Source organism: Bufo gargarizans, chromosome 2 (assembly GCF_014858855.1).
Source record: "Bufo gargarizans isolate SCDJY-AF-19 chromosome 2, ASM1485885v1, whole genome shotgun sequence".
NCBI lineage: Eukaryota > Metazoa > Chordata > Amphibia > Anura > Bufonidae > Bufo > Bufo gargarizans.
Window position 1 is genome coordinate 713042729 of NC_058081.1, and position 18249 is coordinate 713060977.

Below are 18249 nucleotides of genomic sequence, written 5' to 3' on the forward strand. Positions count from 1 at the left end.
CCAGAGGATGACAACATGTCTGTTCTGGTCACATGATGGACAGAGAGGACACGGCTCTGAAACAACCTGGTGTGACTGTCACATGACCAGGACAGATGGTCATTCCTGGAGGTAAACAAAGGATATTGTCCCTTTAATAGTTTCAGGTTTTATGATATCTGACCGTGACACAGGAGCCATTATGGAAGTAGGTGCCCAGCGGGCAGTGACATCCCTCCTCACAGTCATCTGGAAAGCATTCCACCTGCTGGGCGAGGTGAGCACAACTGTATGGACAGCTGTCATCCTTCCCACACTCTCGGTAGAGACGGTCCACGGGACAGCCGATATCTGGTGAGGATAAAGGAAGAACCATCATTGTCATATAATCAGGTGAATTGTGATCTGTGAGGATCTACTCATGGATTTTGTGCTCCTTCACAGGATCTACAGTGTTTACCCAATCTGCCTTTAGTTTAGTCAGAAGTCACTTGTTAATTATCTGTTCACCATACTTTACCTAGACACACTTGGTTGTTACACATTCGGCTCTGGATGGCTTTTCCTTCACATTCCAGGTGCTGACACTCCCGGACCCGGATCTGCTCTCCTCCCCCACAGGTCATGCTGCAGGGTGACCACGAGGACCACTCGCTCCATGGATCCAGCTCTGTAACCAGATGTACACATACAGAATCAGACACAACAGATACCCCAAAGAACTGTGTATTGTAAGATAGAAAAATGCTGGACCAGAACCTGGGATGAAGAAAGGAGAAGACCTACACCATGGTAGTGCTGCACTTACCTGGACAGCTGGGGCCCCAGCAATGTCTATTCTGATCATAGTCCCCCACACAATCATGACCACCATTCTGGGGTGCAGGACTTTCACACACTCTTGACCGAGTCTGGACTCCTCCTCCACAGGTTGCAGAACATGAGGTCCAGGAGCTCCACTTTCCCCACCCACCGTCCAGACGACACTGGGGGTCTGGTGTACAGAGTAGGATTCCACTGGAGCAGGTGCTGAAATAGGACACAGACAGTAATCCTGTCTAAAATGTAGAAACGTAGACACTAAAGAACCACCAGATTCATCACAGCGTCTCAGGCTGGATAATCTGATGCATGGATAGACGTCTTTCTCTAACTTTATACCACCTGTTGGTTGGCTTACTTCGCAACAGAATTTTGTGGCAGAGTCATGAGCTCAGTTCTGCACTGGTGGAGTCATGAGCTCACTGTTGGACTGGTGGAGTCATGAGCTTAGTTCTGTAGTGGTGGAGTCATGAGCTTAGTTCTGTAGTGGTGGAGTCGTGAGCTCAGTGTTGGACTGGTGGAGTCATGAGTTCAGTGGTGAAGTTGTGGAGTCATGAGCTCAGTGGTGAAGTAGTGGAATCATGAGTTCAGTGGTGGAGTCACGAGTTCAGTTCATTATGGTGGAGTCATGAGCTCAGTCATGGACTGGTGGAGTCATGAGTTCAATGGTGAAGTGGTGGAGTCATGAGGTGGAGTCATGAGTTCAGTGGTGGAGTCACGAGTTCAGTTCATTATGGTGGAGTCATAAGCTCAGTGGTGGACTGGTGGAGTCATGAGCCCAGTATTGAAGTGGTGGAGTCATATGCTAAGTAGTGAAGTGGTGGAGTCATGAGTTCAGTTCATTATGGTGGAGTCATGAGTTCACTGGTTAAGTGGTGGAGTCACGAGTTCAGTTCATTATGGTGGAGTCATGAGCTCAGTCGTGGACTGGTGGAGTCATGAGTTCAATGGTGAAGTGGTGGAGTCAGTTCTGTAGTGGTGGAGTTGTGAAGGTCTCACCAGGTTTACCCAAATCCAGCTTTTCAGCTTTTCTTGCACATGTAGAATACAAATGGAAAAGTTACATTTCTCAGGTGAGACGGGCCAGGAGTGGAGTGTAAGGACACAAAACTGTAGGATGGAACATAGTGTATGTAGTGTATGTAGTGGAGTCTAGCACCACAATGTTTTCCAGCTGGCTCAGCATGGGCCAATCACTCACCAGTTCTGACACGGACTAAGTACTACTTCTCCAGGCCGCGCATATTCCCAAAGGATGGGACCAGACCAGGCAGAACCAGAACCAGAGTCCAATGATCCTAGAAATAGTATAAATAAAAGTGAATCACCTGTAATATTGAGGAGGGACATGACCTGTTTCTGTGGAGGTCTCAGCATCATGTCATCCTCGTCTTTCTACCAGACAGAACTTACTTAGAGTGAGGTTCTGATATTTGCATCTGCAGTCATTAGGGGCCACACACTCCCCATCCTGCATGAGCTGCCCCTCTGGACACCCACATGATGGCTGGCACTCTTCGCTGTCCAAACATCCACTGTCTCCATGAAGATCGTCACAGGATCGGGGGCAGGGTTTACCACAGGTGAAGTCCACCTGGGCTCTGCCACATTCTGCACAAGAGAACATAAACCTTCATGTCTACAATATTCCAAATAATCAGTGGAAATGACCCGCTCCCGGAACGCGGGTGGAGTTGACCTCATATCAGCCTGAGTATGTAGATCACAGCCATGTGTATGATCCCATCCCAATTACCTGAGCACTGGGTGCTGTTGTCTCGGCAGGCCTGGCTCTGCCTGGACTCCCCCATACATGGTGAACCCCCAAACCGTGCTGGTGGGTTATTACACTGCCTGGTCCTCACAGCATCTCCTGAACAGGCGTCACAATATGACCACGGACTCCATGGACCCCAGTTCCCATTGACTGTGGAGACATGACTAGCGGTTACATGGTGCTTGGCTGTGTCAGGTTGGAGGTACATCATCTCCCTGCAGGTTACCTGGACAGAAGGATGGGTGTGGGCACTCCCTGTGCTCCAGCTGCACCCCAGTGTCACCATAGTACTGCTGGACATTCTCACATTCCTCTCCACCACCTCGCGGTCTGGGACAAGCACAGCTCCGGTATCGTGTCACCACCTCAGTACCGCATGTCCTGGAGCAAGGGGTCCAGGCTGACCATACACACCAGCTGCCGGCCACTGACATAAACATGATGGGAATTATTCCAGGAGATGTTGATCAGTTGCCCAGCTACACTCATCTCTTCAGTATAGTGAACTCAGAAATGATCAGGGGCCCCTTGGATTAGTCCCCAGAGCAGCCACAAAACTTAAGAGCCTCTAATTCCATGTCTATCCCAGGTCCTGTCCATGAGAATGACCACTGCACCAGCCTCCCACTGTAACCCAGATCCCCTCACCATACCCACAGCACTCACCAGCACAGACCGCACTGGTACACTTCATGGCGCCATTCACACAGGTGCTATGGAGACATCAGACATTAGTCACAGGAATTACAGAACATGTGAGGGGTAATATGATCGAGTGAAGCAGATCTTACCAGTTATTACACCCATCCCCCTTGGCTACAGTCTCTCCTGGTTGGTGTCTCCTGCCGGTCAGGATATCTAGGCAGGTGCAGTCCTCCAGCTCCACACATAAGGAGCCATTATGAGCAAGCATCTTCCCAGGGGGGCAATGACAGCCTGGCCGACAGTGCTCGGAGCATTGCTGGGGGAGTTAATGATGATGTCACCATGTTAGTAATAACATCACTCTCTGAATCCTGACATCATTACACCCACAACACACAGGACAGGAGGAGATCAGAACCAAGATCACCCACAATACACAGGACGGGAGGAGATCAGAACCGAGATCACCCACAACGCGCAGGACGGGAGGAGGTCAGAACCGAGATCACCCACAACACGCAGGACGGGAGGAGATCAGAACCGAGATCACGCACAACACACAGGACGGGAGTAGATCAGAACCGAGATCACCCACAACACGCAGTACGGGACGAGATCAGAACCGAGATTATCCCCAACACATAGGACAGGAGGAGATCAGGACTGAGATCACCCACAGGACAGGAAGAGATCAGGACCGAGATCACCCACAACTAACAGGACGGGAGGAGATCAGGACTGAGATCACCCACAGGACGGGTGGAGATCAGGACTGAGATCACCCACAGGACGAGAGGAGATCAGGACTGAGATCACCCACAGGACGGGAGGAGATCAGGACTGAGATCACCCACAGGATGGGAGGAGATCAGGACCGAGATCACCCACAACTAACAGGACGGGAGGAGATCAGGATTGAGATCACCCACAGGATGGGAGGAGATCAGGACCGAGATCACCCACAACTAACAGGACGGGAGGAGATCAGGACTGAGATTATCCACAACACACAGGATAGGAGGAGATCAGGACCAAGATCACCCACAACACACAGGACGGGAGGAGATCAGGACTGAGATTACTCACAGGACGGGAGGAGATCAGGACTGAGATCACCCACAACACACAGGATGGGAGGAGATCAGGACCGAGATCACCCACAACACACAGGACGGGAGGAGATCAGGACCGAGGTCACCCACAACACACAGGATGGGAGGAGATCAGGACTGAGATTACCCACAGGACGGGAGGAGATCAAGACCGAGATCACCCACAACACACAGAACGGGAGGAGATCAGGACCGAGATCACCCACAACACACAGAACGGGAGGAGATCAGGACCGAGATCACCCACAACACACAGGACGGGAGGAGATCAGGACCGAGGTCACACACAACACACAGGACAAGAGCAGATCAGGAACAAGATCACCCACAACAATAATTGAAAACTCCCATAATCTCCCTACCTCACTAACTAATGTAAGAAAATAAATAAGAAAGACAATAATGGTGGCTCACCTGAACAAACATTACATCATCACATGACCTGGGACAGGCGGGACCGCACATGCTATACATGGAGCCTGAGATAGCTGAGCAGTTTAATTCTGGAGAAACCGACTCTGGAAAAAAACACCAGTAAACATTCTACCGATGTACAGCTAGAGACAGAAATGTGAGGTGTACAGGTGGTGAGAGGTGTAATGAAATGTGGGTTTGCAGGAGGTGACAGGTGTAATGAGATGTGGGTGTAGAGGTGGTGACAGGTGTAATGAGCTGTGGTTGTACAGGTGGTGATAGGTGTAATGAGATGTGGGTGTACAGGTGGTGACAGGTGTAATGAGATGTGGGTGTACAGGTGGTGACCGCTGTAATGTGATGTGGGTGTACAGGAGGTGAGAGGTGTAATGAGATGTGGGTGCACAGGTGGGGACAGGGGTAATAATATGTGGATGTACAGGTGGTGACAGGTGTAATGAGATGTGGGTGCACAGGTGAGGACAGGTGTAATGAGATGTGGCTGTACAGGTGGTGACAGGTGTAATGAGATGTGAATGTACAGGTGATGACAGGTGTAATTAGATGTGGGTGTACAGTAGGTGACAGGTGTAATGAGGCGTGGGTGTACAGGTGGTGGCAGGTGTAATTAGATGTGGGTGTACAGGTGGTGACAGGTGTAATTAGATGTGGGTGTACAGGTGGTGACAGGTGTAATTAGATGTGGCTGTACAGGTGGTAGCAGGTGTAATGAGATGTGGGTGTACAGGTGGTGACAGGTGTAATTAGATATGGGTGTACCGTAGGTGACAGGTGTAATGAGGTTTGGGTGTACAGGTGGTGACAGGTGTAATGAGGTTTGGGTGTACAGGTGGTGACAGGTGTAATTAGATGTGGGTGTACAGTAGGTGACAGGTGTAATGAGATGTGGGTGTACAGGTGGTGACAGGTGTAATGAGATGTGGGTGTACAGGTGGTGACAGGTGTAATTAGATATGGGTGTACAGTAGGTGACAGGTGTAATGAGGTTTGGGTGTACAGGTGGTGACAGGTGTAATGAGATGTGGGTGTACAGTAGGTGACAGGTGTAATGAGGTTTGGGTGTACAGGTGGTGACAGGTGTAATGAGATGTGGGTGTACAGGTGGTGACAGGTGTAATGAGATGTGGGTGTACAGGTGGTGACAGGTGTAATGAGATGTGGGTGTACAGGTGGTGACAGGTGTAATTAGATATGGGTGTACAGTAGGTGACAGGTGTAATGAGATGTGGCTGTACAGGTGGTGACAGGTGTAATTAGATGTGGCTGTACAGCTGGTGACAGGTGTAATGAGAAGTGGGTGTACAGGTGGTGACAGGTGTAATTAGATGTGGCTGTACAGGTGGTGACAGGTGTAATGAGATGTGGGTGTACAGGTGGTGACAGGTGTAATGAGATTGTGGGTGTACAGGTGGTGACAGGTGTAATGAGATGTGGGTGTACAGGTGGTGACAGGTGTAATGAGATGTGGGTGTACAGGTGGTGACAGGTGTAATTAGATATGGGTGTACAGTAGGTGACAGGTGTAATGAGGTTTGGGTGTACAGGTGGTGACAGGTGTAATGAGATGTGGGTGTACAGTAGGTGACAGGTGTAATGAGGTTTGGGTGTACAGGTGGTGACAGGTGTAATGAGATGTGGCTGTACAGGTGGTGACAGGTGTAATGAGATGTGGCTGTACAGGTGGTGACAGGTGTAATGAGATGTGGGTGTACAGGTGGCGACAGGTGTAATGAGATGTGGGTGTACAGGTGGTGACAGGTGTAATGAGATGTGGCTGTACAGGTGGTGACAGGTGTAATGCTGTCGCCACCTGTACACCCACATCTCATTACACATGTCACCACAGGTGGTGACAGGTGTAATTAGATATGGGTGTACAGTAGGTGACAGGTGTAATGAGGTTTGGGTGTACAGGTGGTGACAGGTGTAATGAGATGTGGGTGTACAGTAGGTGTCAGGTGTAATGAGATGTGGGTGTACAGGTGGTGACAGGTGTAATGGGATGTGGCTGTACAGGTGGTGACAGGTGTAATGGGATGTGGCTGTACAGGTGGTGACAGGTGTAATTAGATGTGGCTGTACAGGTGGTGACAGGTGTAATGAGATGTGGCTGTACAGGTGGTGACAGGTGTAATGAGATGTGGCTGTACAGGTGGTGACAGGTGTAATGAGATGTGGCTGTTCAGGTGGTGACAGGTGAAATGAGATGTGGGTGTACAGGTGGTGACAGGTTTAATGAGATGTGGCTGTACAGGTGGTGACAGGTGTAATTAGATGTGGCTGTACAGGTGGTGACAGGTGTAATGAGATGTGGCTGTACAGGTGGTGACAGGTGTAATGAGATGTGGCTGTACAGGTGGTGACAGGTGTAATTAGATGTGGGTGTACAGGTGGTGACAGGTGAAATAAGATGTGGGTGTACAGGTGGTGACAGGTGTAATTAGATGTGGCTGCACAGGTGGTGACAGGTGTATTGAGATGTGGCTGTACAGGTGGTGACAGGTGTAATGAGATGTGGCTGTACAGGTGGTGACAGGTGTAATGAGATGTGGCTGTACAGGTGGTGACAGGTGTAATTAGATGTGGCTGTACAGCTGGTGACAGGTGTAATGAGAAGTGGGTGTACAGGTGGTGACAGGTGTAATTAGATGTGGCTGTACAGGTGGTGACAGGTGTAATGAGATGTGGGTGTACAGGTGGTGACAGGTGTAATGAGATGTGGGTGTACAGGTGGTGACAGGTGTAATGAGATGTGGGTGCACAGGTGGGGACAGGTGTAATGAGATGTGGCTGTACAGGTGGTGACAGGTGTAATGAGATGTGGGTGCACAGGTGGGGACAGGTGTAATGAGATGTGGCTGTACAGGAGGTGACAGGTGTAATTAGATGTGGGTGTACAGGTGGTGACAGGTGTAATGAGATGTGGGTGCACAGGTGGGGACAGGTGTAATGAGATGTGGCTGTACAGGAGGTGACAGGTGTAATTAGATGTGGGTGTACAGGTGGTGACAGGTGTAATGAGATGTGGGTGTACAGGTGGTGACAGGTGTAATGAGATGTGGGTGTACAGGTGGTGACAGGTGTAATTAGATATGGGTGTACAGTAGGTGACAGGTGTAATGAGATGTGGCTGTACAGGTGGTGACAGGTGTAATTAGATGTGGCTGTACAGCTGGTGACAGGTGTAATGAGAAGTGGGTGTACAGGTGGTGACAGGTGTAATTAGATGTGGCTGTACAGGTGGTGACAGGTGTAATGAGATGTGGGTGTACAGGTGGTGACAGGTGTAATGAGATGTGGGTGTACAGGTGGTGACAGGTGTAATGAGATGTGGGTGTACAGGTGGTGACAGGTGTAATGAGATGTGGGTGTACAGGTGGTGACAGGTGTAATTAGATATGGGTGTACAGTAGGTGACAGGTGTAATGAGGTTTGGGTGTACAGGTGGTGACAGGTGTAATGAGATGTGGGTGTACAGTAGGTGACAGGTGTAATGAGGTTTGGGTGTACAGGTGGTGACAGGTGTAATGAGATGTGGCTGTACAGGTGGTGACAGGTGTAATGAGATGTGGCTGTACAGGTGGTGACAGGTGTAATGAGATGTGGGTGTACAGGTGGCGACAGGTGTAATGAGATGTGGGTGTACAGGTGGTGACAGGTGTAATGAGATGTGGCTGTACAGGTGGTGACAGGTGTAATGCTGTCGCCACCTGTACACCCACATCTCATTACACATGTCACCACAGGTGGTGACAGGTGTAATTAGATATGGGTGTACAGTAGGTGACAGGTGTAATGAGGTTTGGGTGTACAGGTGGTGACAGGTGTAATGAGATGTGGGTGTACAGTAGGTGTCAGGTGTAATGAGATGTGGGTGTACAGGTGGTGACAGGTGTAATGGGATGTGGCTGTACAGGTGGTGACAGGTGTAATGGGATGTGGCTGTACAGGTGGTGACAGGTGTAATTAGATGTGGCTGTACAGGTGGTGACAGGTGTAATGAGATGTGGCTGTACAGGTGGTGACAGGTGTAATGAGATGTGGCTGTACAGGTGGTGACAGGTGTAATGAGATGTGGCTGTTCAGGTGGTGACAGGTGAAATGAGATGTGGGTGTACAGGTGGTGACAGGTTTAATGAGATGTGGCTGTACAGGTGGTGACAGGTGTAATTAGATGTGGCTGTACAGGTGGTGACAGGTGTAATGAGATGTGGCTGTACAGGTGGTGACAGGTGTAATGAGATGTGGCTGTACAGGTGGTGACAGGTGTAATTAGATGTGGGTGTACAGGTGGTGACAGGTGAAATAAGATGTGGGTGTACAGGTGGTGACAGGTGTAATTAGATGTGGCTGCACAGGTGGTGACAGGTGTATTGAGATGTGGCTGTACAGGTGGTGACAGGTGTAATGAGATGTGGCTGTACAGGTGGTGACAGGTGTAATTAGATGTGGCTGTACAGCTGGTGACAGGTGTAATGAGAAGTGGGTGTACAGGTGGTGACAGGTGTAATTAGATGTGGCTGTACAGGTGGTGACAGGTGTAATGAGATGTGGGTGTACAGGTGGTGACAGGTGTAATGAGATGTGGGTGTACAGGTGGTGACAGGTGTAATGAGATGTGGGTGCACAGGTGGGGACAGGTGTAATGAGATGTGGCTGTACAGGTGGTGACAGGTGTAATGAGATGTGGGTGCACAGGTGGGGACAGGTGTAATGAGATGTGGCTGTACAGGAGGTGACAGGTGTAATTAGATGTGGGTGTACAGGTGGTGACAGGTGTAATGAGATGTGGGTGCACAGGTGGGGACAGGTGTAATGAGATGTGGCTGTACAGGAGGTGACAGGTGTAATTAGATGTGGGTGTACAGGTGGTGACAGGTGTAATGAGATGTGGGTGTACAGGTGGTGACAGGTGTAATGAGATGTGGCTGTACAGGAGGTGACAGGTGTAATTAGATGTGGGTGTACAGGTGGTGACAGGTGTAATGAGATGTGGGTGTACAGGTGGTGACAGGTGTAATGAGATGTGGGTGTACAGGTGGTGACAGGTGTAACTATTTGTGGGTTTGGGCAGATGTAATATAGATGTATAGATTCTGTCTCTTGATTACCTTGGTGAAGGGCTATTCTTACCTGGGCATGGTACTTCTTGGCAGGGCTCCATCTCAGTACTCAGTCCTTCACAGTAATCCCCATTTCCGAGGGGCGATGGGTTGCTGCAGGTTCGACTGCGTAATCTCACCCCTTCTCCACATGTCTTGGTACAGTCCGTCCAGCTGCTCCACACACTCCAATTCCCCGATTCTGTAAAAGATTTATGGTTGAGACCATGTGAACCAAAGAAGGGGTGACCGAAAAAAGTCCTCACTGCCCACAACTGAAAAGGCTGGGGTCCTCTAACTAGAGGGGTGCACTGTTCTTGCAGCATATCAGTTTGGGTGACTGCTTATCATGACTTCAAATGTATATGGCAGTGAGGGGTCGGATGTGTTCTTCATGGGTGAAGATAAGACACTATTGCACACGCTCACCAGGACAGGGCTCCAGACTGCAGGGCTGCTCCTCACGTTCCGGACCTTCACAGGGTAACCCACCTCCAGAAGGAGACGGCTCAGTGCAGAAGCGGTAACGGTTTTGGAATCCACCCCTGCATGATGCAGAACACTCACTCCAGGGCGTCCACAGAGACCAGCTGCCGTCTACAACTGTGAGGAGAGAAGACAATAAAAGGAAGGAACCACAGCTGAGACACACAGAAGCCACCAGGACTGGAATGACTGAAGCCACCGTGACTGGAGTGACTGAAGCCACCAGGACTGAACTGACTAAAGCCACCGGTACTGAACTGACTAAAGGCACCGGGACTGGGCTGACTGAAGCCACCGGGACTGGGCTGACTGAAGCCACCGGGACTGGGCTGACTGAAGCCACCGGGACTGGGCTGACTGAAGCCACCGGGACTGGGCTGACTGAAGCCACCGGGACTGGGCTGACTGAAGCCACCGGGACTGGGCTGACTGAAGCCACCGGGACTGGGCTGACTGAAGCCACCGGGACTGGGCTGACTGAAGCCACCGGGACTGAACTGACTAAAGCCATCGGGACTGGGCTGACTGAAGCCACAGGGACTGGGCTGACTGAAGCCACCGGGACTGGGCTGACTGAAGCCACCGGGACTGGGCTGACTGAAGCCACCGGGACTGGGCTGACTGAAGCCACCGGGACTGGGCTGACTGAAGCCACCGGGACTGGGCTGACTGAAGCCACTGGGACTGGGCTGACTGAAGCCACCGGGACTGGGCTGACTGAAGCCACCGGGACTGGGCTGACTGAAGCTACCAAGACTTGACTGACTGAAGCCAATGATGCTAAATTGACCAAAGCCATCTTTTGTTGCTGGATTGACAGAAGCCACTGGGAATAGACTGACTGAAGCCAATGGTACTCGAGTGACTGAAGACACCAGGACTGAAGCCATCCTTGGGTGTGGGATTGCCAGAAGCCAAAGGCATTGGGCCGACTGAAGCTACCGGGAGTGGACTGACCAAAGCCATCAGGACTGGAGTCTGGACTGACCAAAGCCACCAGGACTGGAGTCTGGACTGACCAAAGCCACCAGGACTAAACTGACCAAAGCCACTGGGACTAGACTGACAGAACCCCAGGGTCAGGACTGACAGAACCCCAGGGACAAGACTGACAGAACCCCAGGGACAAGACTGACAGAACCCCAGGGACAAGACTGACAGAACCCCAGGGACAAGACTGACAGAACCCCAGGGACAAGACTGACAGAACCCCAGGGACAAGACTGACAGAACCCCAGGGACAAGACTGACAGAACCCCAGGGACAAGACTGACAGAAACCCAGGGACAAGACTGACAGAAACCCAGGGACAAGACTGACAGAACACTGTGACTAGACTGACAGCGATACTGGTCTGAGAGGGCTCACTACTGTCCAGAAAAGTATAGAACGCTCAGGATGCATCTTAAATAGATAGAAAGAGGAGACCAAGTACTGAGGAAGGTGTCAGCCTGAGGAAGGAGTCAGCAGTGATATACGGAGACACATAGAGGAGTAAGTTTCTCACCATCACAAGTCACCTCCGAGCAGTTGCTGATCTGGCCTGACAGACAGGTGCTGGGGGGGGGGGAGAAGAGGACAAGAAGCCTTATATCACCATGCTATCAAAAGTAACAAGTTTCTTCTCTTATGAGGGTGACCGGGTGGGGGTGATCTTACCACAAGCTCTAGCCAGTGACAACCCATCAACCAGATGCAACCCTCCCCAATAACTACCTTCTACCTAGAGATATCCTACCAACTACTTACAATCCTTCAACTATTAACAATTCTACTCCGAAATACAACCCTCCACCCAGCGACTCTCCTCCACCTAGTGAAAACCCTCCACTCAATGACAAATCTCCACCAATGACTACTACCTAGAGACAACCTACCAACCACTAATAACCCTCCATCTACTGACAACTCTTCTCCTAATGATGAGCCTCCACCCACTGACAATTCACCTACTGACAACTCTTCATCAAATGACAATCCTTCATCCATAAGCAACCCTCCACCCACTAACAATGCTCCACCCAGTGATGACTGATGGACAATCTTCTCCATGTCTTACATGTTATGTGGGAGGAATCTTCCCGAAGCAGGGAATCTGTCACACATGATCCATTATATTACTACAACTGAGCTCCAGGCAGGACGCTACTACTCACCAGTTATTGCAGTCTCTCTTCATAGGGTCTCCAGGTTCATACCAGACTCCATCCTCAGTGCAGGGGCAGTCAGATGGGGGGACGCAGTGATTGTTCTAGAGGGCAGAGCTTACAAATTACTACTGGGTGGATGGATAGCAGCTGAACCCTGTCCGTATAACCGCTAAACTTCCACAATGCACTGCACTCTGGCAACAGAAACCAGCAGAACTGCGAGTGCAGCTCTGGATGTCACTGGATTATAAATCATCATATCACTGTAACTGCATAAGATTGCAAAGCGTTCACAAGTAGAGGTAGAGTCACAATGCATAATACTTCATAGTGGAGATGACGCAAGTACCAAGGTCTCCTCCACAAGTGATGGCTACTCACCAGTAAGACCTTCCCGTCTCGGCAGTAACAGCCCGGCTGACATGTTCCGCTGAGACCTAAACTGCCCAGGTCAGCACAGGACGAAGGGCCCTCAGCACACTCCTTCCACACTTTATCATCTTCACAGATTTCAGGCTCTTCACCTGTACGGAGAACATTACATTGAGAATATCCAAAATCCACAACTCAAAGACCTGGAGAATCACCCAAAACACAAGGAGTGGCCTGGAGCATAACCCACAACCCAAGAAGTAGCCTGGAACATCACCCACAACCCAAGGAGAGCAATGGAGCATCGCCCATAATACAAAAAAAGGCCTAGAGCATCACCAACAACCCAAGAAAGGCATGGAGCTTCACTTAAAACCCAAGGAGCGGAAGGTATCTTCACCCAAAATCCAAGGAGCGGTCTGGGGCATCACCTACAACACAAGGATCAGAGGGGACTGAAGTATTACCCACCCATGGAGAGCACTGGAGAATTACCAAAAACACAAGGAGTGGCCTGGATTATAACCCACAACTGAAAGAAAGCCCTGGAGTATATCCCACAAAACAAGGAGGGGGCTGGAGCTTCACCCACAACACAAGGAGCAGCCTGGAGGACAACCCACAACACAAAGAGAGCCCTGGAGCATAACCCACAACACAATGAGATGTCTGGAGCTTCACCTACAACCCAAGGAGTGACCTGGAACATCACCCACAACACAAGGAGCAGCCTGGAGGATTACCCACAACACAAAGAGAGCCCTGGAGCATAACCCACAACACAATGAGATGTCTGGAGCTTCACCTACAACCCAAGGAGTGACCTGGAACATCACCCACAACCCAAAAAGAGACCTGAAGCATCATCTACAAACCAAAAAGAGGCCTTGAGCATCACAAGCAATCCAAGAAAAATCCCAGAGTTTCAAATACAACCTAAGGAGAGGCTTGAAACTTTAGTCTGTATCCAAGGAGAGGCCTGGAGCTTCATCCACAAAACCAGGAGCTTCACCAGAAACCCAAGGAATGAAGCCAAGCTTTACCCACGACACAAGGTGTAACCTCAACCTTCACCCGCAACCCACGGAATGAATCGGAGAATCACAAAGAGTGACTCCATGCTTCACCCACAACCGAAGGGGGGTGCAGGATCTTCACTCACATCTCAAGGAGTTACCCAGAGCTTCACCTAAAACACAAGGGGCTTTACCCACAACCCAAGGAGCAACCCTAAAATTCACCCACAACCCAATGAGTGAGTAGGAGCTTTATCCGCAATAGAAGGAGTGACTCTGAGAAATACCTACAACCCAAAGAGCAGCCAGGAGCTTCATCCACAATGCAGGGAAATGACTGAAGCTTTACTCTCTCCCAATGGAGCTTCACCCACAGCATGAGGAGTGTCTTAAAGCTTTACCCACTAACCAAGGAGCGACTCAGAGCTTCACCCATCAACTAAGGAGCGACTCAGAGCTTCACCCACTAACCAATGAGCAACCTACAGCTTTACCTACAACACATAGTGTGACCCGGAGCTTAACCAACTGCACAAAAAAACCTCATCCACAATACGAGAAGAGATAAGGCATGATAAAACAGCAGAATTGTGATTGCAGCTCTGGATTTGACTGGAGTATCAGACCTGATGTTACTTGGGATCAGTAAAACAGGGGATATATAAACAATCACTGTTAGGTGGAAATGTCTTCTGAGAAATGCTCTTGGTGTGGGGATGACTATGACAAGCTGTCATATGAACAGACTGGTGGTGGCTGTGCACTGTGTAGGCACTAGGCAGCCCTACCCGACATCTTCTTCACATCTGATGATCTGACTGAGTCTCGGACTTGGTGCCGTTGATTGTGGACAGAGGAGACCTGTAGAGTTATTGATTGGGGGTGAACATTACATGCGGCTGTAGGCCTCTCACCAGAACATGGGCTCAGGTTACAGGTGGAGAACTCAATCCTACGAAGGACAATGCTGACCCGGCTGCGATTCCTGTATCCTCCCCCACAGGGGACAGAACATTCTGACCACGAACCCCAGTTTCCAGCAGCACCTGAAAAAAGAGTGGACACCCCATAATGTCAGAACAACATAGAAGAAGGAAGGGTCACCTCATCTCAGAGCTGGTGGATGCATCTGCATGGGCAGGACACTAACAATGATCATGGTGTCATGGCGTTGTTTATCTCCAACTGATGGTGGCACACAGTGCTAATAGTGTACCAAAACCACACCATGCAGCACCAAAAAAATAGTACCATACAGCACCCCAAAACAAACTCCCCACAGCACCCAAAAAATAGCAAATAATGGGGCAGACGGTGGCTCAGTGGTTAGCGCTGGTTCCTTGCAGCACACCAAGGACTCCACTGGCCAAAGCACCTATATCTCCTGCCTTGCACTCGCACCGAATTCTTAACACCAACTGCACCCCGACTACCATTAGGCAGGAGCCAGAACATCAGGGTGTGCCGGAAAGTAGAAATGGTGCACCCTAGGTAACATTGGTGTGAAGACTGCCATTGTGATTTATGTAAATAATTGTGGCAGCCAGAGCCACTACCACTCTCATCCTCCCATCTGTTCTTCCTGAACTTGCAGCAGAAGGACAACATCTGCATGGAGTTCTCTCTGTGTCTGCGCGGGTTTTCGCTGGAAACTCCGGTAATGAGTAATGAGAATGTCAATAGAGAGCTGTGGAATATGTCAGTGATATATAAGTGATGAGAATGTCTGTACAGCGCTGTGGAATATGTCAGTGATATATAAGTGATGAGAATGTCTGTACAGCACTGTGGAATATGTCAGTGATATATAAGTGATGAGAATGTCTGTACAGCGCTGTGGAATATGTCAGTGATATATAAGTGATGAGAATGTCTGTACAGCGCTGTGGAATATGTCAGTGATATATAAGTGATGAGAATGTCTGTACAGCGCCGTGGAATATGTCAGAAATATAAGGGATGAGAATGTCTGTACAGCGCTGCGGAATATGTCAGTGATATATAAGTGATGAGAATGTCTGTACAGCGCTGTGGAATATGTCAGTGATATATAAGTGATGAGAATGTCTGTACAGCGCTGTGGAATATGTCAGTGATATATAAGTGATGGTAATGTCTGTACAGCGCTGTGTACTATGTCAGTGATATATAAGTGATGAGAATGTCTGTACAGCGCTGTGGAATATGTCAGTGATATATAAGTGATGAGAATGTCTGTACAGCACTGAGGAATATGTCAGTGATATATAAGTGATGAGAATGTCTGTACAAGTCTGTGGAATATGTCAGTGATATATAAGTGATGAGAATGTCTGTACAGCGCTGTGGAATATGTCAGTGATATATAAGTGATGAGAATGTCTGTACAGCGCTGTGGGATATGTCAGTGATATATAAGTGATGAGAATATCTGTACAGCGCTGTGGAATATGTCAGTGATATATAAGTGATGAGAATGTCTGTACAGCGCTGTGGAATATGTCAGTGATATATAAGGGATGAGAATGTCTGTACAGCGCTGTGGAATATGTCAGTGATATATGAGTGATGAGAATGTCTGTACAGCACTGTGGAATATGTCAGTGATATATAAGTGATGGGAATGTCTGTACAGCGCTGTGGGATATGTCAGTGATATATAAGTGATGAGAATATCTGTACAGCGCTGTGGAATATGTCAGTGATATATAAGTGATGAGAATGTCTGTACAGCGCTGTGGAATATGTCAGTGATATATCAGTGATGAGAATGTCTGTACAAGTCTGTGGAATATGTCAGTGATATATAAGTGATGAGAATGTCTGTACAGCGATATGGAATATGTCAGTGATATCTAAGTGATGAGAATGTCTGTACAGCGATATGGAATATATGTGATTACAATAGATAAATAGCACTAGAACTAACATAATACAGCTCCCAAATAACAGTACCATACAATACCCTATAACACTGCAATACGGTAAACATTTGAGAGTGTTATACAATACCAAAACAAAACCATAGATAGGGACAATGATTAAAGGGAACCTGTCACCAGTTTTATGGTGTCCTCACTAAGGGCAACATAAATAAGTGACTGATTCTCTTAGCAAAATGCTGGGTCACTTTCTTTAATTGACCCAGTCAATCTGCCAACATCTTGTATTGAAAAGCTCCAGCTGATAATGATGAGTCATGAATATTCATGAACTTCAGACTCTCCCCGCCCACCTGCTGCTGAATGACAGTTTTTTTCCATATGAATCAGCAGCAGGTGGGCAGGGGAGTGGCTATAGCTCTGAATTAAATGTACGCTGGACTCACTGACATCACGCTGGACTCAAATCAGCTCATTAGCATGCGGAATGTGACAGGTTCCCTTTAAAGAGGGACTAGCCATTTATGCTGAGTATTGGGTGTTGGAGGCTCTTTGCCCCTGTTTTTAAGGCCATCCTGGGACTCATCCTCACTGGACCTACCTTTACAAGGCTGCAAACTGCAAAATTCTATGGCGACATTGGAGCCCTCACAAGGCTGTCCCCCAAAGGCTGCAGGAGGGTTGGTCCCGGAACGGTAGCGACGTCTGGTCCCCACATTACAAGTCCTGCTGCAGGAACTCCAGGGAGTCCAGCTGCTCCAGCCACAGTCCACTACATGGAGAGGACACAAGAGTGGGTATGATGAGAGGGCAATGGTGTGTGTCACAGCAGAGCTCACACAACACATTTTGATGATTTACCCCATGTAAACAAAGAACAAGGATAGATGAGAAAGTGTCCTCAGCGTCCAGCCATCTAACCAACCTGACCATCCCCTAATTGGGATGGAACACAATCCATCAATCCAAGGAGGGTAAAATGCATCTATCCAGCACAAACCATTAAGAGAAGGATAAAATGCTTCTGCCTGGCGTCACACATCTGCCTCGTATGAACCATCCCACAAGGAGGACAAAACTCATCTGCCTGATTTGAACAATCATACGTGGAGGATAAAACTCATCTGCCCAGCCTGAACCATCTCTTAAGAGAACATAACTCTTCTGGTAAGGCACGGTTGTCATGTAACTCACCCAACTTCTTCTGTCCCAGTCCCACTTGCCCTCTGCTACCCACTGTCAGAGGGTCCGACTGTCGGCATCCCTTTGCTGTCTACACAGACCCTGGACACACAGACTCTGCCCGCCCTCACCTCTGCCTGATTCCTAACTTTGAGTATTACCTGACCCCTTAGTGCTTTGTACTTGTGTCTCTGACCTGACAACTACAGTGGGACTATTCCAAGAGGTAGCAGCCTGATGGTTCCCTTGCAGCAAAGTTCAGATCCATATATAGGGGTTGAAGGGTGAAAACCAGGGGAAGGTTATGGGA

At 49.1% G+C, this 18249-nt stretch overlaps 1 protein-coding gene across 1 annotated transcript in view; it reads right to left on the reverse strand.

Moving 5' to 3' along the window:
* Window positions 1-18249, reverse strand: part of LOC122926348 (SCO-spondin-like) — a 199474-nt gene that overhangs the window by 36588 nt on the left and 144637 nt on the right. The window contains 17 exon segments of the mRNA XM_044277723.1: window positions 164-330; window positions 500-649; window positions 788-1008; window positions 2003-2099; window positions 2215-2412; window positions 2558-2728; window positions 2805-3005; window positions 3245-3291; window positions 3370-3539; window positions 4756-4838; window positions 9895-10074; window positions 10302-10475; window positions 11866-11915; window positions 12515-12609; window positions 12890-13032; window positions 14811-14942; window positions 17359-17529. Of these exon segments, the coding sequence (XP_044133658.1) occupies window positions 164-330; window positions 500-649; window positions 788-1008; window positions 2003-2099; window positions 2215-2412; window positions 2558-2728; window positions 2805-3005; window positions 3245-3291; window positions 3370-3539; window positions 4756-4838; window positions 9895-10074; window positions 10302-10475; window positions 11866-11915; window positions 12515-12609; window positions 12890-13032; window positions 14811-14942; window positions 17359-17529 (2450 nt within the window).